Source organism: Larus michahellis, chromosome 2, assembly GCF_964199755.1.
Source record: "Larus michahellis chromosome 2, bLarMic1.1, whole genome shotgun sequence".
Taxonomy (NCBI): domain Eukaryota; kingdom Metazoa; phylum Chordata; class Aves; order Charadriiformes; family Laridae; genus Larus; species Larus michahellis.
In genome coordinates this window covers 106,066,319-106,089,459 of record NC_133897.1, presented here as the reverse complement: position 1 = coordinate 106,089,459, position 23,141 = coordinate 106,066,319, and the positions used below count along the sequence as shown (strand labels likewise).

Below are 23,141 nucleotides of genomic sequence, written 5' to 3'. Positions count from 1 at the left end.
CAATTAAGGCTGGGGAGTGCAGCTTTGGGGAACTGCTGCGTGTTGCCTGGCGGTGGTGGAGGAGGTGAGAGATGAGTATACAGTATTGGGTGATGCTAGATCTATTAGAGCTCTAGGTTGCAGAAGTGTATTGTGAAAGGCAAATACCGTATTTGTTTGTTCTAGCTGAGTTCTTGTCCACCTCCATCTGTTTCTGGCTTCCTTCTTATATTTAGATCTCTTTCCTCAGAACAGTACAACATAATATCAGGAGAATCTTTATCTTCTTTTCCTGCTCTCAAGTGCCCGTTTCTAGTTTCAGTTCCCCAGTAGCATGGCAGGAGTACTGTAACAGAAAGGATGATAACTAAGCCCCTCTCCATCTAAGCATCTCTGCTCCATAGCTCAGTTGGGAGTGGGCTCTCACTGGCTGGATAGTGTCTACTGTCATGGGGTTGATGTTATAAAACAAAAATAAAGACAGAGATTAAAGTCATGGCCATGCTGATGTTAATCACATCACCTCCATGTCCTCAGTGAAGCCAAGATTCTCTGTCAGTCATGAAGTACTTGCTTCTTAAGAGAGAAATGGAATGCCAGGGAGTTGGCAAGACCTTTCACAAGACTTCGTATCCTGAACAGTAAAAAAGGTAAACTAGGCAAGTAAATGTGCAATCAAGGACCCAGGCACTTCAAGTTTCTACTCAACTTTGCCGAGAAGATCTTGATCCCCTAAATGATGCCAACAAACACCTAAATCCAAAAGCAGCTACTCCTTTAGAAGTTTGTATTTTTCATTTCGCTCTCTACCGAGTTTGCAAGTTCTTGCACAACTAAGTGAAATCACTGAGACATGCTCAGAAGTCTCTGTCCTGGGGAGATGGGTATCTCTGCCTCAAGACTTTTGGCACACCTTTTAGCTGAAGAGACTCCTAGTCCTGTACTCTTGGGTGTTTGTTAGAGGTCTGAAAATTAGAGAAGCCAAGATTCATTTAATTAATAATGACAGTGCTGTCTCCAGCCTGATTCTAGTTATTGTTTAGGATTCTCAGCTGAGAGGGCACAGAACACGGGCTTGGGAGCCTGTTGTTTGGATTTTGTAGGGAAGTTATATGGGGAACATAACTGAAAGCAGAAGAATAATTCTGAAAACAAAAGAATAATTCTGAAAACGGGTTAGATGTGCTTTTCGCTCCTGGTTGTTCCTCACTGTCCATTGGCAGAGTTTCAAGAGAAAGGGTATGTGCAGGATGTTTCATACCAGCTAATACACTTTCTCGGGACACAGGAGAACTGGATTCAACCCACCTCAAGATAAGGGCAGCCCAAAACTCAGGAGTTCTGCTTCTAGAATAGTACCTTAATTTCTAGAAAGTTAGGGACACCAGTGTTTCCTTTTCCTGAGCAGATGGGAGCTCCTAATGTTTCATATTGGCTACCTACACTTGCTTTAGAAAAAGTAGGCATCTAATTTAAGCAAATCTTGAGACCCACATTAGTTCTTTCTTATCTCCATTCATTGTATTGGGAATTTGAGTGGTTAAGGAGAAAAGACTAGGTTGCCTTCTAGTACTGCTGTGCCAAACGGATCACCTAAATGAGACAGAAGCTTGTTTCTACCCTGTGTTACTGGTACACTGTCATCCAAACCTATCGCTACTGTCTTTGCCTATTTTCCGATTGTTGTACCCTTTTCAGTGTTTAGATTGTAATTTTTCTGGGGCCAAGGCTGATTCTTCTGTTGTTCCTCCATGCAGTAAGTGGCGTAACATCATTCTGTCATGCTATCCTCTAAAGGCATTATGCCGTGCAGTGGGAACATACCAGCTTTCTTGGAGCCAGTTTTTGCATCATAAACATAGGATTGCATTTCACCATAGGAGTAAAGGAAAGCCTGTACCCTTATGGTGAAACCCTACTGTTGCCAAGACTGTGATACTGTTTAACGGCTAAAACCTCAAAGAAGATTGAACAGCTGGGAGCCGGCATTCAGTTGAAGTGCAATGTCAGTGCCTAATTCCCATAGCCTCCTTAGAAAATCTCATCTCTCATTTCTAGAACCAGTAACCCAATACCTTTCATGAGAACTAAATGCATATAAATAGAATTTTTCAAATGCATGTGCAGTCTTAAGTATCATCAGGATCAGCCTTTGCTGTTTTAGTCTGTTTTTCTTTTTAAACCTGACCTTCAAATATGTGCCTCTCTAAATGCATTTTTGAGTGCATTTTTTTGTTTTGGTTTTTTGAGATCGTGTCACTGTTATATAGCTGAAGAAAGGGTAGTACTGAAAGCAATGCATCTTGGAATGCAAGTGGAACCTATTTAGACTCTTTTCTTTAAAGCATAGCTTCTTGACCTATAACCATCCAGTATTTAGAAAGAAAGAAGATTAGGATATTATGAGCTATCTGTATACATCTGGTAACAAAAAGGAAAAAAATACACACACACACACACGTATACATATACATATATATATAGTTTTCTTACTAAATTTCTATTATTTACAAAATTTATGTTTACTTTTTGGAAAATACTTGGATTATTTATAATAGTTACACAGTAAAGTCTTGTGGCCTTTAAAGAGGTATGTGGATTAATGACTTCTCAAAGAACTGTTTTACAAGAGTACTGTGGTATTTTTAGAATGAGTGCTTAGTTAAAATAGTCATTAAGGGCGTGTTATTCACATAGGCATCTTTTGTACAGAACCTATGTATTTTTTATTATCTATGCATTCTGACTTGATTCAGTAATGCACCTTTGTATACATTAAGCCTATGAATAGGTCCAGTTGTTCTAAAGTTAGTTGTGTTCCCTAGAATAACGTACTGAATTAGCCCTTTAAGGACTGTATTACTGTGATGCAAAATAGATTCAAAGGAATTGTTTGGTTTTATATAAAAGGTGAGGAGTGCAGGGGGTTTTTTTGGTGGCTTTTTTTTTTTTTAGTTTAAGAGTGGAATATATGTTTTCTTTAGCTGTAAAAGCACAATCAAGGCAACATGATAAGTGAGTCAGTGTTGTAAAAGTAAAACTAATTTTGCCTTCACTCACATGAGCTATAGAAGGAGGAAGCTTTATTGTCCCTGGGAAGGTGATAAGGCAGAGTAATTGTATATTATACTGTCCTGGAACATCTGCCTGAAGACTGTTGGAGCAATTCATCTATCATGGACGATACAGCATGTTTTGTCTTTCTGCTTTAACCCATCCCCACTGCTGGCCTGCACGAAGGTTTTGATAGGGACTGTGCCTGGGCTGGGGCTCACATTAATCAGTCCCCTTGTTCAACACTCCAGCTGACATAATTACAACCTGCGCACAGCAGTTATTCAAGTCGAGTCCTTGTCACTCGTGGTGCGAAACTACACAGCTCAGATCCCGAAGGAGATTGCCTTATCACACAGAACAAGGGCTCACAGGAGTTGAAGAGAATAGAAATGGGAAAATGTCTTCCGGGAGTACTATATATTCCTTTAAAATAAGACATTTGAGAGACTTACAAGGGACAAAGAGAAGCATTGTGCAAGGTCTGAAATGAACAGGTTATTATTTTTAAAAGGATTACACAGGCCATTTTTGTGAAATGGACATGGATTATTAAATAAATTCAGTGGTCTTTCTCTCTCTTATCATTCAGTGACTCTGCCCTATTAGTTTTCTTCAGAAGTGATAAAATAGTTTTTGACTTGTATAAGCTTTAAGTATCTCTCAGTAGAAATCATCAGAACACAACTAATAAAAGTGCACATATTATACCAGTAAAATTGGCACACAGATAAGGGAAGATCCGCAAGGATCAGAGTTAAGGGTGAAGGAAGAAGCATGCAAAAGGGCTTTCGAAGATGAGCAAGTTCATTAGTCTCTTTTGTAGTACGATACAGGAATGTGAACGATGAAGCCAAAGAAGTTGTTTCATATTTTACCATTTTTGCCTCTTTCCATGTTAACCCTCTGTGGGAAAAAAGGCAAGTCCATAACACCATCTATACTAAATGAAAGAAGTTTATTTTCATGTAATATGATGAGGTTTAATTTTATGTGGTTTTGGTTGTGATTTTTTTTTCTTTAAGATAGAATCTTTACGTACATGTTCATAGGATAATTTATTTGGCATTGGTCTATAAAATTCCTCAATATGACAGAATTTCATTGGCATTCAGAAAGCTTTTCCCTGGTGTTTAAATTTTTTTTCTTCTTGGGTACTAGATCAGCTTTTTGAAGCAATACTACTCAGGCACTTCTTATTCTTCTCAATCAATAGATTTACAGTGTCGCCCTGATTTCTCATCTAGTTAAAATACTGTGTCTAATATTTAGAGATAATTGTGTATAGTTGAAAGAACAGTAATAATTTGTCTGTTCTGGGTGGTCCAGTTTTAAGCTAATACTTTTACAAGATAGCTTAGCTAGGATTTCGAACAGTCGAGTAGAAGTGCTAGAAACTCTTTTACACGTTTTACTCGGCATATATGCAGTAGGTATGCTAGGTAAATCAAATACAAAATTCAGTGCTTTCCTTCAGCAGTATTCCATTTCAGTATCTCTTGGTGATGTACACAGCACGTTGAACTTGATGTGTAGGTCTACTGTGAAAACGTAGCTACAGGAAAACTGCAATTTCTTACTGAGAAGCAGGGCGTCCTTGTAGGCAAATGTACTCTTGTAGGAACAAAAATTAAGTTCTGCTTGCTCCCTGCTCTTAAAACCAGTTTTCCTGGGGTGAATGATGACTGTGAAGTAAGCTCAAAGTACAGAGCCAAATGCTGCATTTACTTATATTTGTGCAGACAATGGCATTATGAGGACATAATCTGAAGAGAATGATGTTTCTCCGATATATACTTTCCAGGCAGATTTTAGATCAGATAATCAATCATACCTCCAACTAAAGAATCAGATTTGACTTTCAGAACCTAAGATGGTTTTGCAGTATTGACAGCCAGGAAGAAGATATTTTAATTTGCAGACTGAACAAATTTCCATGACATCATGGAAACACAATAAATGTCTAACCTCACAATGACATTATTCAGACTTAAACTGTACTTCTTGTAGACTTTGAGCCCGGAAAAAGCCTTAAGCTCAGCTGGTCTGACCTTCTACAGAAAAAAAAATGTTTTTTTTTTTATTTTTTTTTTCCAGTTTGCTCTGTACTGAGCCTCTCGCGTTTGACTAAATTTTATCATCTAGAAAGACATTCAGGTTTGATCTGAAAACATCCAAAGTTGGAGAACCCGCTCCTCTTGTGTGAAAGGTTAATTGCTGAAAGTATTGAAGAAATTGTGCTTTATTTCTCATTTGAAGTTGACTGCAACTTGTAGTCATCTGTTTTGGTTTTGTTACAGGTTTTCTCTAAGTTAAGGTGTCCCTTAGTCACAAATTTATTCCCTCTTAAGTTACTCATGCCCCAAGCTTAAATGTAATAAGCAAAACAGAGTTTATTTAGTATAAATGTTTGGGGGTTTTTTCTCCCTTAACTTGTATTTCTATTTATAATAATTTTTGGCTGTTGGTTTCCTTTTTAAAATGTAGGGAGTAATATGGAAGTAGATATACTAGAATTAGTTTCTCCAGTGTCATAAAAAAGAACATTACATCCTTACATTTGCTTGCCACTTCCTTACTTATACATCGAAAGATGACATGGGACCTTTCTGCTTAGAGCATCACACTGGAAGCTCACGTTAAATTGCTGGTCCACTAATCCCTAAATAATTTTCAATGTCACAGCTTTTCACAGCATTCTTGCATTCTCAAAGTTACTTGCATGCATTGAGCAAAGGTGGGAGACCTAACGCGTAGTTGTCTCTGTACGTGTTTTGATTGAACAGGCCAAGCTTGTGAAACTGCTCTGTATGACTGCAGTGTCATCGGTATTAATCACGTTACCAATTACAGTGTCATCTGCAAGTTTTATTAGCAGGGATTTTATATATACTTTTGGCATGCATAACAAAAAGGAATCTTTCAGACAATTAATGTTTATTCCATTGATAAATTGGAACATTTGAAAGGAGGAAGAAAATGACCATCTCTTTTTGCATGGGGGGTTGGGGCCGGGATAGGGCAAGAAGAGGCAATGCATTAGCATTAAAAAAAACTACTTTGAGCAGAGATCGTACAGGCCACAGTGCCCTGGGTATGAATCCAGGCTGCAAAGCAACAGGATCTGCCCTCTAGGGAGCCGTGTTGTCACTAAAATGGCTGAAGGAACTGACACGAAGGCCAGTTGGAAGAAGTGCCATCTGCATCTGAGATTGACAGGCAGCCTTTAGGGTCTGTTGCTATCATTTCTGACTCCAGCAACATTAGGAGTCCAGTTTCATCTTGTGCAGCCTATAGACTCCACACCCTTTCTTAGGCTCCATCTGCACTTTTATATTTGTGAAAATACTTTATGGGTTCCTGAGGATATACAAACAGACTCTACAGAATTGTTCGGTTACTTTATGTGGTCATTAAAAGAAGTACAATAGGGGAAAAATTGATGTTGAAAGGAAAAGTGTGTCTTCAATTAAATTCATCCTAGCTTTTTTAAAAAATGGATGCTTTCCATGGCCTCATTTCAGCAAGGTATTTGATCATGTACATAAATTTAAGCTTGTGAGTCATTCTTTTGAAGTCAATGGGGCTGCTTGTACTTAAGCTGCACAAGTGCATAAGTACCTTGCTAAATCAGGGCCTATGAGACTTAAAGCCCGGTCTCCATCCTTACACCACTGCAGAGGTGCTGTTTCTCAGACCATCTTCTCTTTTATTCCATCTGCTCCAACGAGAAAGGAAAGGGGGAGGGAGGAAGCGCACGAACAATGGAGTGATTATTCTCAGTTACTGTGAAATAGATGAACTCCACCTGCTATTTCTGCCACTTAAACCTTGGCTGACACGGTGCAGCAGTGCACTCGGCACCGCAGACCTCTGCATCCCTCACGCGCTGCAGGCAGGCGCATCCAGAGAGCCCTTGAGCCAGGCCATTACAGAGCCCACTCTGCCCGCAGTCAGGCGGAAGCCAGGAGTCCTACCAAATGTTATGGTGAGTTTTCAGTAGCACATCAGTCCTGTGGAAAAAATGCTTCTTCGGCGAGTTTTCAATAGCAAATCAGTCCTGTGGACAAAAATGCTTCTTCGGTTTTGCGTCTTTTTTGTTGTTGTTTTGTTTTCCCTGTCGTCAGTAGAAGGAGACACTGCGGCTCCCCCCAAAGAGCTCCTCAGCAGACTCAGGAGCTGAGCAGCCCAGCTCTGCACTGCACCTCGGGGGGCGGTGGGGATCACAGCACAGGTCGAGAGCTGAGGCACGTCTCCCTGCCTTTCTGCACCCTTCCCACCTGCTCCTCCCAAGTCTAGCAATAGTTTTCCAGGTTTCTATCTAAAAGGTTCCTCTTTATTTCTTTCTCTTCCTGTAGAAAGCAGAATTAATGGAAGCATTTAAGGCAGGAAGCCATTATTTCCTTGGAATCAGAGATAATTTTTTTCTGCAAAAATCAAGTTTTCCTTATGTTGTGGTGTGCTGTGAACTACACATTTTTTTTATTTTTGAGAAAAATATTCTGGCTGAAAATTTATGAGTAGATCTAGATGCCAGCTGTGGTTTTATACTTTGATGGTTGTTCAGTGTTCGGGGTTGTAACCGGCTTTACAGATTCCTCAGAGGTAAACAAGACTAGAGTACATCACTTCTTATTTCCCTTCAGAATTTCCAATTACCCTGAATTTGCTTTTAAAAGCATGCGTTTTGGCTATCATAATCAACTCCTTGTATCACATGTGTTTGTAATGGTCAGTTATTTGAAATTGGGAATTTTTATTCCAATACATTGTAAATGTGATGGTAGATCTCTGGCCAGATTACAATTTGGATATGCTAGTCTACTGAATGGAGCTGAGACACAAGCAGTAATTATCAATCTTCCATCATTTTCAGTGCTGACGCACAAGTTTTTGCTGCTTCCCTACAGGGCTCTGCTACTTTTTAGCAGCCAGCATTGGACATCTGTCACACATACTGTATGTCATAACAAATAGATCATTACAGAAAAAAATGCAAAGCTATAAATGTAGAAAAGCAGAAAACATTACGATTATTATCCCTGGGTGTTACTATAATACTGTCAGAATAAATCCCAAATACATTTTTATTATTTTCTTTGTGAAACTGACTGTATCATAAAATCTCATTAAAACATGTAAATGTAGTGTACTCTCTTTTATGGGCTACTTCATATTTTCTGAGTGGCAATACACGCAATACATGGCAGTACACGTAAAACATGGCAATACCCGTGGCCACCAGATTGTAGGGCATGCATTTTTATGCCACTGTGGATGTGTATTGCGGTCCTCTTAGCTTGGTATGGTTGAAAAGCATCAGCCGTGGACAAACGTTCACTGCAGAAACAGCAGTAGTGGTAAAAATGCTGCAGTCCCCCAGCAGTTCGTTGCCACTGTCCACCAGAGGTCTTTATGAACAGCATAGAGAGATGTTTGCCAGCAGAGACACAGGCAGAACTGAGCTGGCACTGGGTTCTTTGTGGTTGACCTCCTGAGTTCCCATGGAGCTGTATGCTGCTAATGCTGGCAATAGTATCGTAAGTTGCTTGATAATTGAGGCGGGTTGCGGAGCGCTAGCGCTTGTATTCATGTGGTTGTTCCCCCAGTCATTTAAAACCTAAAGAAAAGGTAGGATTTTTGCAGAAAAGAGTAAGGAAAAAGTAACCCAGGTGAATGCTAGTAACAAGAAGACTGAGAGAATGTACCACATTTCTGGTATATATATGCACATATATATGTTATGTATGTGTGTTAATGTATAATAATAATTACATTTTTATGATGTTAGTTTCAACGCATTTCAGAATGTATTTTTGGCCATGATATTTTTCTGGTTTTTATTATTTCTTGTGCAATGGTCTGAACTGAGTGCTAGTGGTGTATGCAGATTATGTATAATGTTGTAGCTAGTTTGAGTTAACTGGAAATCAGTTTATTTTCTTTTAAAAACAGAATGTAGATAAATCTTGAGTATGCTGGGAAGAATTTTTCATTGGTTTGTTTGTCTGGGTTTTTGCTTAGTAGAAGTTGGGCAGAGTGATTGTCATTGTGAAGGTTTTGATTGAATAAGCCTGTTTGTATAATGTAATTACCACAGATTGAGGTATTTGTTTCTTTCCTGTCAAGAAAATATTGCCCATTAGGTTGTTTACCGTCACTCTACTGAATGCTAGTTTTCATACAATGCAAGTAAGACATAAAGGCAGGCTAAAAGGATTGTATTTTGGGAAGCAATAACACAGAAAAAACCCCGAAAGTTCCCTGCATTTAAATGAGTGAACAGGAGCTCTCGGTGCTTTGAGGAATGTCCAGGAGCTCACAGAACTCCTGGCTGGAACTGGAGAATGCTGAGCACAGGGAAAGTCCTGGCATCCATGTATACAGCACTGGTGTGAAATGCGCTCTAGTATTCAAAACTTAAAGCAATGTTTACAACTGAAAAGAGTTAGGAAGAATCTGATGATTTCCCAAAGTGAGATGAAAGGAACTGGATCTCTGTAGCTCATCCACTAGAGGTCAAGATAGCAGAGGATCATCCTTCAGCTAAGCAAGATGAGTTGAAAATGTAACACCATCTGTTAGCTGGATGCAGGAGTATAAGAAATATTTACAGCTGGTAAAAGTGAGAGTGATCAACTAGAGTAATTTGCCTACGATTGCTATGGATTCCTGATTGCTCTCCATCAGATTTCAGCGTGTCTCTGAAAATCATTGTTTAGTACCAAAAAGAGGTAGGGTTTGGGGAAAGAAGCACTGGGCAAACCTTTTACGAACTATCCATGAGGTCGAACTAAATGTTCTATATGACTTTGCATTTCTAAAATCTCTGGCTCACCTTTTCTAGTGTAATTACATTATTGCAGTTTTTATTTAAAGACAGTTTTCTGTTAGGTGGCATTTTCTGTGAACTAAACACCTGCAAATTTTTGGTGAATAACTGAGGTTAGAATCTATGATGACACATACTGCTTTCATGAGAAGTTTGCTTTCATCATAACTGCTTTTATTTCTGGAACAAAGTATCCAGGGACTTTGCTATTTTTTAATCAAAATACTGCAATTTCTGTGTACTACTTGCAGGTTGCATAGCAGAGTATAAACAGTGCAGAAGACCTTCAGAGCGCGTCCATATGAGGGTGAACTTGATTCATACTGATGAACAGTAGAAAAATAGAAATCTTTTCACTCAGTCAGCTGTGTCACTGTGTTTGTTTTTACATTGTAAATAGTGACATCCATGAAGCTGCCCTAAGTCCTTTAGGTTATATGCATTTCTCTGCAGAAAGAGGATATTTGTACCTAATGTCCTGGAGGAAACCTTTTAAAAAAGGTTTATTTTGTGCAAATAAGAGCCCTAAAAGGTGCTAAAATTTTTAAACCTTAGTGCGCTAGATAATTAACATTTTGCCTCATTTGCACCTCCAAAACCTTCCATTTCCATGCCTTGCAGTAAGCATCTTTCTGAAAATGTCAGGCACTGCATAATGGAAGAGTGTTCTAATTTCAGTCCCCCATTAGTAAAACATCTTAATAAAAATAGGTTGCTTCCTGCTATATTTCATTTAGCTGTTGAATACAATGCTAATCTATTCTCATGTACAAAACCCTTAGAAAATATAGAAGCATTCCTATTCTGCATGGGCAAATTTAGAATGAACAGAAGATGTTTTATGAATTTCTCTTACTCCTTGATTTTGGTCCAAAATGCTGCATAAAAGATGAGAACAGCAAATAGCTCTGGTATGGGGCAGCCACAGCTCCACAGTTACCTACTGAATTCAGCTGCCTACATGGGCTGCTTAAACCAGTGCCGCTGGCTGGGAGGAAGGCAGAGCATGACCCCCTGCATCCAGCCATGAGGGCAGGGCTGAGCCTCTCTGTGCGGGGAAAGGGTGCCCAGAGCCCTGCCCTCTTAACAGCTTTTCCTGCTGACTGGTGGAACTGGCTGAGCCCTGCAAGATGGGAGAGAAGGAAGAGATGATGGGCGAATAATGATCACAGCCAGAACTTACTATGGGGACCTTCAGGCTCACTATTCTGGCACAAACGTGCTCATCATTCCTCCCATGTTTCCCTGCTGCTGACTTTGAACTCCCATCTCTGCCTCCTGCAAAGTGCACCTCTGTGCTCTACCATCCCGGAGCCCCGAACAGTGCTGCTGTTTTCTAATGGGGTAAACCTAGTTGCGCTGAGGAATCTTGTCAGTGGCACACTATAGCTCACCAGTGCCATTGAGAAAATGGCTGCACAGGGGCAGAGTTATACTACTTTTAGGGGCTAGAGGAACAATAGTATTTTCTGGTTTAGAGAGTAAGGCAGTTATGAGAATTTATGCTCTGCAAACTAGGAGCAGGTATTTTCCCACTGTCCTGTAGACCAGGCACTCTGTTTCTTGCTCTTAGCTCAATGTCCTATTTTTTTGTAACAAAACTGATATGTGTAAGAATAGCAGAGAGGCAATAGGAGAGGGAAGACAAAGTAAACAAAGGCCATGGCTTCTCATGCTGACAAAATGTCTGAGCATTTTATGCTACTCCTAACCTTCCACTTGATTCCACCCTGCTAGCAAAGCAGATCAATGCTGCTAAGAAGCAGACGGAGGGCGCAAAGGGATGTGGCATTGTGCTTCCTTGTCATTCTGGATGGTGCCTGTGCTTGCGCAGGCACTGAAAACGTGAATAAACTGTTTTGTTCTCATCCTTGGAATAGTGAAGTTTGCTTTAGGCCTCATTGCTTCATTGTGGAGCAGCTTTGAGTCTCACTGTGATAGGGTGCCACTGGGATGTCCGTTAGAGGCTGTTACTCACTGTTATAATACCTATCCAGCTTTTTTTTTATCTGGTATGCTGTTCCTATCTAGGTAGTTATCAGTATTGTGAGACTTGCTTACGTAAGTGACAATGACATCAAAAGTAACTTAAATCATCTTGAACAGCCTGGGCAGTCCCAGAGGGTGGCATGAAGTCTGTTGGAGGCCAGTAAGTAGTGGTGTACCGCAGGGGTCCATATTGGGTCCAGTTCTCTTCAACATCTTCATTATTGATCTGCATGACTGAGCAGAATCTACCCTCAGCAAGTTTGCAGGTGACACAGAACTGGGAGGGGTGGCTGGTACACCAAAGGGTCATGCTGCCATCCAGGGGGACCTCAACAGACTGGAGAAATGGGCTGACAGGAACCTCATATAGTTCAACAAGGCAAAGTGCCAAGTCTTGCACATGGGAAGGAACAAGCCCATGCACCAATATATGGTGGGGGCTGACCAGCTGGAAAGCAGCTTTGCAGAAAAAGATCTGGGTTCGTGCTGGACACCAGGTTAAGCATGGTCCACCAATGTGTCCTTGGAGCAAAGGCGGCTATTTATATCCTGGGCTGCATTAGGAGGATTGCTGCCAGCAGGTCAAGGGAGGTGATCCTTCCCCTCTACTCAGTGCTGGTGAGGCCACACCTGGAGTATTGTGTCAGTTCTAGTACAAGAGAGACACGGACATACTTAAGAGAGTCCAGCAAAGGGGCACTAAGAGGATGAAGGCAGCGGAGCAGCTCTCTCAAATAAGCAAACGTTGGAGAGCTGGGACTGTTCAGCCTAGAGAAGAGAAAGCTATAAATACCTGAAGGGATGGCATGAAGAAGATGGAGCCAGGCTCTTTTCAGTGATGTCCAGTGACAGGATTAGAGGCAATGGGCACAAACTGAAACACAGGAGTTTCCTTCTGAACATCAGGAAACACTTTTCCACTGTGAGGGTGACTGAGCACTGGCACAGGCTGCCCAGGGAGATTGTGGAGTCTCCATCCTTGGAGATACTCAAACGCTGTCTAGACAATGGTCCTGGGCAACAGGCTCTAGGTGTCCCCACTTGAGATGGGGAGTTGGACCAGATGCCTACCAGAGTTCCCTTCCAACTTCAACCGTTCTGTGACTAAAGTACAGTTTTACAACTTACAAGTAATTTCCAGTTTTTGTTATTCAAATATGCAGCAACCCTTAATTTAATGAGAGCAGCAAAAGAAAAACAGGTAACTGGTTGGTAGGAATGGACTTCTAATGACAACATGAAATGTGCAGTTAGAACAGCAATGTGGATGCATCACTGTCCAATGAACATTAGAGATAAAAGCCCTTTTTTATCTTCAGCCAAAAGAGGTTTTCCTTTTGTCTTAAGCAGTAGCTGCATTTCTCCGGAGAAACTTGCCATCTATCTCCCTTACTTCACAGCATTGTCCTTTACAGAAATGTGGGAGCTCTCCCGCATGTGTGCAGTGGAAAGTAGGCCTACACCCTTCCCAAAATGTCAGTCTTTGGTGGAGAAAGTCATCCAGGCTTATTGCATGGGAAGTACAGGCTGAGCTTTTCAGCTCCTCATATTTCCTGTTCATCTGCAACGTGTCTTAGGAATACTTCCCATCTTCTCTTTCTCCATGTATAGCACTGACAGGACACTGCAAACTCTCTACAGGCCTTTCACTTCCCTTTGTTAGAATTGTTGTGGAGTTTGCATCGAGTCTTAAACCTTTATTCATGTCTGATAAGAAGATTCACAGCAAGACATGAAATAAAACCCAAATTTCTGTTGTGCCTCTCTGCACCAGCATTGAATACAAACCCTTAGACTATCGCTTCAGACTAATTAAGTCTCTCTAATGAGTGCCCTTTCTGTTATTGCAGAGCACGGAAAAATTGCCAGAAATATATACATTTGATTTTCAAACTGGAAAATGGATCATAAGGACAAAAGTGTGCTTACATTAAGGAATAGTAATTTAAATTAGAAGCCTCTGGTGTAGCCTTACTGGAACACAGGCTAGCCTCTTAAAAGCTGCATTTGTTTGTTTGTGGCTGTAATTCAGGGTAGAAATCAAAAAAACAGAAAGACTTTACTCAAACAATTCCTTTTGGGCTGGGCTCTACGTTGCCAAATTTCAGAATAAAGGGAATCTTTATCTCAAAGTTTATAAACTCCTGGAAGTGAATTTTATAATGCAAAGCCTGTCAAATGCTTAACTATCATCACTATTGCAACACTATAATATTTTAGTTAGATGTTTATCATGGTATAGCTTTAATGAAAATACAGCGCTGTTTAAAATCACAGACCTCTGTGTTTAGTCATATGAGATGAAGTGATGTAAGTACACACATACACAGAGTTTTGGGGGGGGTTGTGTCAGAGATATAATAACATACTTGTACAGTACTCAGGAGAAGACTCCTAATAAAACAGACAGTCAAAGCACACTGAATAATTAAAAAACACCATTTTATATGCAGTACATTTTTGTCATGTCATATTTAAAGGTATTATTTGGCTTCAAAAGTGGTTGGATTTGCCAGTTGTTACCTTCATGGTTTACATTATATTGCAATTGCTGCATTGCAACCTAATACGAGAGGCCATTTGTAATGCCTTGTGATCTCATAGTCCTTATTTCTGATTAAGCCCTTCTGGCCTCATCACATGGAAAAATATTTTTTTAAAAATTTTTATTTCACATGATGAATATATCAGTATGTTGGCATGTTTAGTCACAGATTTTTACTGATGACTGAATAAATGAGACTTCAGGGTTGCTCCATTTAAAGTGGTTGGAGCAAATTCGCAAATCAAAGGAGATAGAACTGGCCTTTTATGACTTGAACAGGCTGGGTTTTCTTCACAACTCTTACACAGTTTTCCACAGATCCCTTATATATTTCACAGAAATATTTCAAAGTTAAAATTCTTATCTTTCCTTAACATAGTATGAGAGCTGAGCTAAAAGGACACAGATATTTTATTTCAGATTTGTATTCTCTGCTTTAATCCACTGCCCTTTAAAGTATAACCCATGATAGAAGGTTACCAGATTGTCTCCTGCTTTCATTGCAGTGTACACTATCCCTTTTTTTATTTAATAAAATACATGTTTCATTTTAACAACATTTATGAGCATTGTACTTTTTTTAGGGCCGAATCCTGAAAGATGCTGAGGGCCAATATTTCCCATATTTTTCACTGAACATAAGCGTCTTCTCTGACATTCTCAGGAGTCTGATCATTATACTGGTATATAGCAGATGGACATGACAGAGGGTGAGCTTTGGCAGCACCATAAGGCAGATACCAGCTTTACTATGACCATCTCCAAGGGAGAGACAAGCACTCCAACAGAACTTCAAGCTGCTACTTCCAGTTTATTTTGGGGGTCCTTTTTTAGGTGTCTGTTACTGTGGTATTTCTAACAGTGACAGGTAAACAATCAGTTGCTCAAAATACTACTGTTGTCTTATTTGAACATTTGTGAAGTATTATGTATTTAAATAGTTCACTTGAGTGTTTGTACTTTTTTCAGTTAAACTGAATTGCTGTTCTTAGTTTGAAAATGCTAATGGCGTACAGTACTAAGAAAGTCTAAAAAAATTGTATACAGGCCATTATTTTGATTCAAGAATAAATATAATGGTTATTTCTGATTGAAATAAATGAAGAAGCAATATATTTTAAATGGGATTCATCACAGAATTTGAATAAGTAGGAAATTCTAATGAAAAATATTTGGTACACGGAGGGGGGGGACAGGGAGGTGATTCTGACAGCCAGTATGACTTCATCTAGGGCAAGTCCTGCCTGAACAACCTAGTGGCTTTCTATGATGGAGTGACTACATCAGTGGACAGGGGAAGAGCTATGGATGTCATCTATCTGGACTTCTGTAAGGCCTTTGACATGATCCCCCACAACATCCTTCCCTCTAAATTAGAGAGCTATGGATTTGATGGGTGGACAGTTCAGTGGATGAGGAATTGGCTGGACGGGGCTCTGAGCAACCTGATCTAGTTGAAGATGTCCCTGCTCATTGCAGGGGAGTTGGACTAGATGACTTCTAAAGGTCCCTTCCAACCCAAACTATTCTATGATTCTATAATTTTGGAATGAGACTGAAAAATTTTAAAGACTGGAAATTAAAAGTTACTGTCATATCATGGATCACTTTGTGGATAAAAGAAATGTGAGATCTTCTTCTATCCACTTTTTTTTTTCAGAAATAACATTAGAAATATTTATTTGTGTAAATGCATAAAACTAATTGTATATGTATTCTGACTTTTATGCATGAAAACACTCCTTTCACAAAAGCTGTATTTATGATATAAATCAGAATCTGTGTATTTTCAAAAAGCTATAAACTTGAACAACTCAATTCTCTCTTCTAGGAACAGTTCATAAGGTGGGATGAGAGTTGGTGAAATATCCTTACAAAAATCATTCACAGCAGCTCTTGTGGAATCTAGGAACTGTGTAGGAAAGGTTCATGTGAGCTCTGTTAGGAATATTATAGGCATCTGTGCACTTCAGTTTTGCTAAGTTAAAGACTTTAGCTTAATTTCTGTCCATCACTGAGCGCCATCAAGAAAAATAAAAACTGTAAGACTTTTGCAAATGTAAAAAATTGTTAATATTTAAATGTTTCTGGTTCAGATATATCAGTCAGTTAACCTGAAAGAGCTTTGGGAACCTTCATGTAAAGGACAAAATTCATGCCAAACCTAAGAGGATGCAAAAATTGGCCAGATGATAGTGAAGAATGAGTAATGACTGCTCATTTTCTGTTATTACACTAGGTTTTATTTGAACGACTAGTAGGGAATAATTATTTCTTCTTTTTTCCATTGCTTTTTAGGTCTAACTGTGCTGAAAATATCCGTAAACATATCCTACATACAGGAAAGCATGAAGGAGTAAAAATGTATAACTGTCCTAAATGTGACTATGGAACCAATATCCCTGTGGAGTTTCGCAACCACTTGAAAGAACTACACCCAGACATTGAAAATCCTGATCTGGCGTACTTGCATGCTGGTAAGGTCATTCTCCCTTTGCTTACAAATTTTTCTCTTTTCTATATAAGCGGGCCTAAATGATTGCAATAAAAAAGTTATCTGTTATGTTGTTATCATTTATTCTGAAGAACGTGAGTTTAAAATGGGCTTAGTCCTCTTCAAGTTTTCACAAGGGGTAAAGGTTATGCATTTAAGCACTGAAATCCATTCGTGTTTCACAAGCAAAGCTTGCAGTTCAATACATAAACATCAGAAGTGTGTGCTATTTAGATGCCTCATTTTGAAATCCAGTTGAACTTTTATAGAGGAATATTTTTTTAACATCTGTATCAAGTCCCTCTGCCCACCCTCTTCCCCCAAGAACAGAAAAACAAAATTCCTTATGAAATAGGGTGGCAAATTAATGTACCACTTTAAAAATTCTTAGATTTCATTACAAAAAAGCAGACAGTGTTCAACATCAAAAGATAGAACAGCAGAGATCAATCAATAACTTACGTGTATGTTTTGAGGGTTTACATTAGAGAGCACACAACATGGAAGTCACTGGAGGAATCCCAAACAAAAACATTTCTTTGGAAACAGGAATTAAAAGAAAAAAGTTGGGTGTTTCCTGTTTAGGAGCAAGATTTTTTTTATTTTTTTTTTTTTTTAGAGATTCTACAGTTCAGAATAGAAGGTAGAAGTTTAATGGGAGCATCAATTTAAGAGAAAAATAAGAGTTCAATGGCAAGAGGTTAGGAGAAATAATACAAAATTAGGCTGGAGCTTGAACGAAATGTGATCTTAACTCAGGAGAGGCAGATAACTTAGACATCACTGGGCGGGAAGACAAGTCAGAGCAGTGGGAAAAAAGAACAGATGGTGAGAAGAAAGAGTTGGGGAATCCAGAGGAGGAAGAAGCTATGTGGGCCAAATTCTCCCTAAGATGCAAATTAATCTTGCATTGGAATACTACTGTTAGTTCTGCTGTGTCAGATTTGAATCTTCTCCTGTAAGGAATTGATCTCATAATTTTGAGACCCTCTTCCCTGTAAAAAAACACGACCTAGAGAGCTTTCATTCAGCTCTGCGCAGTGTGTACACTCAAGTTATTTTAAAACCTCTCAGTCTTCTCAAAATGACTGCTTGCTTTTCTGACTAGAGGCAGTGTATTATTTGTACCATATATTTCTATTTGCCAAGTATTCCACTTCATTTTGGAACCAATCATCATGTCATGTCAGCATATGGTGGATAATATCTGGATGTGCAAACAAAATGCCAGTTGGCGGAATACCAATTTCAAAATAGGTCAGAAAACTGATCACATTTCACCATAGTTCTCACTAAAGTGAATGAGTATTCAACTCAGAGCTTAAATCCAGACATTGCTGGATTTTTACTACAATCATCCCACTTAAAATAATATGAACAATTAAAATGCTTTCAATAGACAGATATACAGGCATAACACAGATATAACACTGGTAGAACCATTAACATTTTTCCAAAATTACAAAATCTGTGTGAGTTTTCGTGTTACTTGTTCATATAGACTATATCTAGGTAAAATAATTGCTCATTGTAGCATGTTGTGGTTAAAGCTATTCAACTTGCTTGTCTTGGCAACATAGGAAAACTGTCATCAATATGTTGTATACTAATGATATCTCTTTTCTATACATTGATTCTTATACTGTAGAAATGCCTTTGCACTAAACAGGGTACTGTACAAACATCTCACTATTAGCAAGAATTCATTGTCACCTAATTATTGCCAGGCTAGCCTAGAATTGGTTTACTACAAAAGTGTTGAAATATTGTTTGCATAATCCCATCACTCAAAGGGCGATACTGTATTTTCCTTTCAGGAAGGAACACTGTGAAAGCGGGACCTGGGTTATAATTGTGTATTCGCATCAGAGTTAAATTAAAGGGGTTTTCATTTCTTTTCAGTCCATTTCTGACTGCTGGACATCTGAGAGTTAAAGGTTTTAGAGAAGATTTTTAGAGGAATGAGGGGATAACTCCTGTGCCCTGGCTAACATCCCTTATCAAAACAAGATTTGTTCTGTGTCTGGTTCAGAGTTACTGATTACTTATTGGTCATTGGCTGCACCCACAGAGAATCCACAACACGACATAGAACCCTTTAGGATGATAGGAGTATGAAAGGGCCATACAAGATCGATTTTTTAACTTAAACATATTTGTCTGTCTTTTGTGTTCTAATATTGCTTTGTAACGGGAAAGCCAGCCCCTTTGCTTCTTTGAGTAGAATAGAAATAGAATAAGTTTCATCACTGGCAAAGAGACAAACGCCAAATCCAACCACTTACCGGCACCAGTCAGAAACTCCTTCACCACAACCCACCAAGAATGGAGCTGTGGGGTACCTTTAGGATGTGGCTGGGAGTAAAAATCAAGTCTGTTTCTCACCTGTGAAACTAAAGTTACCAGTTGGATTTCTAATTCAAAGTTAATGCTCTTTATAATATAATGCTCTAATACGTTTCTGTTTAGCTTTCTTTTGCAACTACTATTCTGCTTTATGGGGTCAGTGGCAGTAAGGAGTTTGAAGAAACGGTATTTCTAAGGGAGAGGCTGTGGAAGGTAGAAGGCAGAACAAGTTAGCTTCTACATGAGTAAGGATGATACTGTAATTGATAGGCGGTAACACTTGCCGTTCTGCATCTTTGAATTCCTGTATAACGTGAGGAATTGTTATATGGAAATGCCACAAAACCAGGTCTTCAGACTTTCCCCTTTTTGCTATAGGCTCTGGCATAGAGGGAGATCTTTAACTATACAACTATATGCTTTATAAACCTTGCAAAGTACCCTTATATATTTTAAAACAATAACAATCTAGGGAATACTTTTGTCTTTACCTTTTAAAATGTACTGCATTCGAACAGGCCTTTAATGCACACAAACCAACAGATATATGCACCTGCACATAAAATTGTGGGTTGAATTTGCTAGATCACATTTCAAATACAAATTTACGCGTTTAACTTCAAATTTTTATACAAATCTTCAAATCTGGTTTTGAAATATTCTGTGTTGCTCTGTAAGAACTTTATGACTGTTTTGCTGACCCATTTTCTCAAGGTCTGTGTCGAAATTGAAATTTGTTGATTGTTGATTATCCACAATATTCATTTATTTTCTTTAAATAATCACATTAAAGACACTGATAGATTTTATAGCTGTTGTTCTAGAACAGAAGTGGGCTTACTAGCAAGCTCAGGAATCCTGTAGTTAATGTTTTACTCATGGAAATTTGGTTCCAGTGGAAGCTATTCATATTATTCTTGTTATCAATGCGCAAACCTGAAAATTTGTCATTACAAATGGAAAATTAATACAGTAAGTGAGAGAATTGTTATATCATGTTTATGACTACCATTTTAGGGTTGGGTTTTTTTTTTTAAATGAGAAATTTTTTCAGAGTTGCTTAATGTGGACTTGTCTGTATGGTGGGTCTCAAAGTAAGTTGAAAAAATCTTTGCATTGATTCTTGTATGCATTATATTTCCAAGAGTCTTGGATACGCTTTTTCTCCCAACCGATGCTACATCTCAATACTGAGTTGAACTGAGCCTGAATACTTTCACAAGTGGGAAAGGGCCCGTACCTGCGGTAGAACTTGAAAAGGATAAGTAGACCAGGTCTTTTTCTCAGTGCTTTGTCTGCTTTGGAGTAGCATCACTTGATAGTGCTAATTTCAGTTTGAACTAAATGTTCGTCATTTAGGAGCTCTTGTCTTATAAACATTATGATACTATTATGATGCATTATTTATATCCAAAGAGCTAATATCTATGGCTTGACATCTCCATTATTCCAATTGCTGCAGAGACCACGGCATCTCACTGTGTGCATAGTAGTCTTCCGTGGATACTAAACTGGCCGTAAGGCAAAAAGTTCTTCAGAGAGAAGAGGAGCAATTTGCTCATTATTGTTTTTGTGGTCATGTTGAAAGCTATGCGATGATACTGTTTTTCTCTGTATTGTTATTTCTATGCTGCATTGTTAAAAGTGAACATGATCTCCCAAGAATGAGTGCTACTCTAAGAAAACAGAATAATCCATTTTTTCACTTAGCGACTGATATAGCGGGCTTGCTCTCTGTCCGAGTTTCCCCATGTGAAAACAGGTGCAATGCCTACGTACTTCACAAAGCTTTTGCTTGAAAATGGCTTCATAACACTCAACTACGTGATTAGGGAACTGCTTAAGACATTGAACAGAAAATTGGGAGATGTTTTGCCTAATTTAGAATTAGCAATCATACAAAGTCTTTCTTTAAAGTCTTTCCTTTAAAAAAAAAAATAAGGGAAGGCAGATCAATTCATTGTACTTTTTGGTAGAGTCTGTTTTTTCTTTGAAAGTGATACTATGCTTGTGAAGCACGCAAGTGATCCGGCATGCTCTGAGAGAGTCTGCCACCCTGGGCCCTGCGAGTAGGAGTGGAGGATCACTTACTCTTACAGATCCTGAGAGAACTAAAAGCGTGAGCTGCTTCCCCTTGCTGCACAGACGTGTTTTGGGGAGTGCTTGGAAGTACAGCTTTGTGTGCCTGTGCCTCCGTGAAAATTATAGGTGCCTCTGGGGTTGGGCATCCACAGAACAAAGATCGTGACGATTGTGTTTTGGCAGTTGGCTGCCTACGTGGTGATTGAGCGCTTAGTGCTCATGAAGAATTACATAATTCATGACCAAAATGATAGATAGGTACTTGATTATAGTGTATTCGTTGCTTCACAGGGAGAAAATATCACACATGAGCTACTCTTAATCTAGCTGAGAAAAGCCTAAGAAAAATCAGTTACTGAAAGCATAGTCAGACAAATTGAAATGAGAAACAAGGTGCAAATACTTAAATATAAGGTCGATTGAACTCTGGCAGCAACTAGCAAAAAAAAATAAAAATGACCCTGTTCCACTCCTTTGAGCCTTGAGAAGACTGGATGTCTTTCTGGAAGATAGGTTTTAGGGGGGCTCAAATTTGTTGGGTTCACTGCAAAACTAATTAAGTGTAATTTAGGGGGTTTTGATATACCAGAAGGCAGACTGTTATCTAATAGTCCTTTCTGCTCTTAAATCTTAAAACAGTGTTAATCTACATACAGCCTGTTGTTAAGGTTGAGTTTGTGAATCTGAAGCGCTTAGGAGTTGTGATAGCAAAGGGGTAGCTGAGGAGACCCATAAGTCCCCCAAAGTGTTCTTTCTCATAGAGATGACATTCCCTTCATTGATGCTAAAGTCTTGCTCTCTTTCAGGCTGAAGTACCTTTGCCTGAGTAGAGATACACTTGACTGATAAAAGTTTCTTTCTGGTATGTTGTGAAATCCTTAATAAAACACATTGGAAAATATGTGTGTTTATTTATTTATTTAAGGTGTTTGAAGAATCCTGATGAAATTCTGTTCTTTTGGTTGGCAGTCCCCTTACTGTGTTATTGTCTCCTGAGATCTGAAATCAATGAAAAGACAGTTCAATTAATCATCTGTTCACTAAGCTGGGCCTACATCCTGCCCTTTTCTTTTTTAGATTAGGGGAACAGAGTTAGGGGATGTTTTAGTTCTTTTCAGAGAGCAGTGAAATGAGGAGAAGTTTACTACAAGGTCTCTTTTATGCATGTTTGAAAAATATTTTTCCAAACTTGTTTAAGTGCACTTTTCAAAAGGCTGTGCTCTCCGCACGTTTCTCTTCCACTTTCTTTAGCTTTTGAAAATAAGGCTGTACCAGCAACCCACAACATGATTACATCATCAACAAGGGACAAAACTGCGATCCTATCAGTTGTAACAGTTGCAATATTCATGAATGGAATTCTGAAAGTTCAGATAGTTAATCCCAAACAAAATTGTGATCTTTATCCCACTTGGCAGCTACATTTATCAAATTATTAAGAGGAAAAATTGATTGCTAAAAGTTATGGTGTGATCTATTATGTGATTTTATCAAGGTATAACTGTATTACCAAGTGGAAACTGAAAACTTATTCAGAATGTGAATTGGACAAACATAACCTGATAATATAGCAATTATACTAGTATCCAGTGCTTTTCTACTTCTAAGTTTTTCTTTTTCTTTCTTGTCCTTTTTTTTGCATCTTCTCTTTAGTACTACTCTTTCGTAGAAAATATAAAAATAGGGAAAATGAAATAATAAAAGCCTGTTTACTTTTAGACTCTCTGAATTCATCAAACGAATAAACTATAAAATCGGTGAATGATACTCATCAATGAAATAATGGAAATCCAAGTCAGTTGAGTACCTATGCAAACTTG

The 23,141-nt window shown here is 38.8% G+C and overlaps 1 protein-coding gene across 1 annotated transcript in view; it reads left to right on the top strand.

The window, feature by feature from the left end:
• The window catches only part of ZNF407 (zinc finger protein 407), a 355,097-nt gene that overhangs the window by 232,431 nt on the left and 99,525 nt on the right, over positions 1-23,141 (top strand). The window contains exon 8 of the mRNA XM_074576527.1: positions 16,698-16,876. Within this exon, the coding sequence (XP_074432628.1) occupies positions 16,698-16,876 (179 nt within the window). The remainder of the gene's footprint in view (positions 1-16,697; positions 16,877-23,141) is intronic.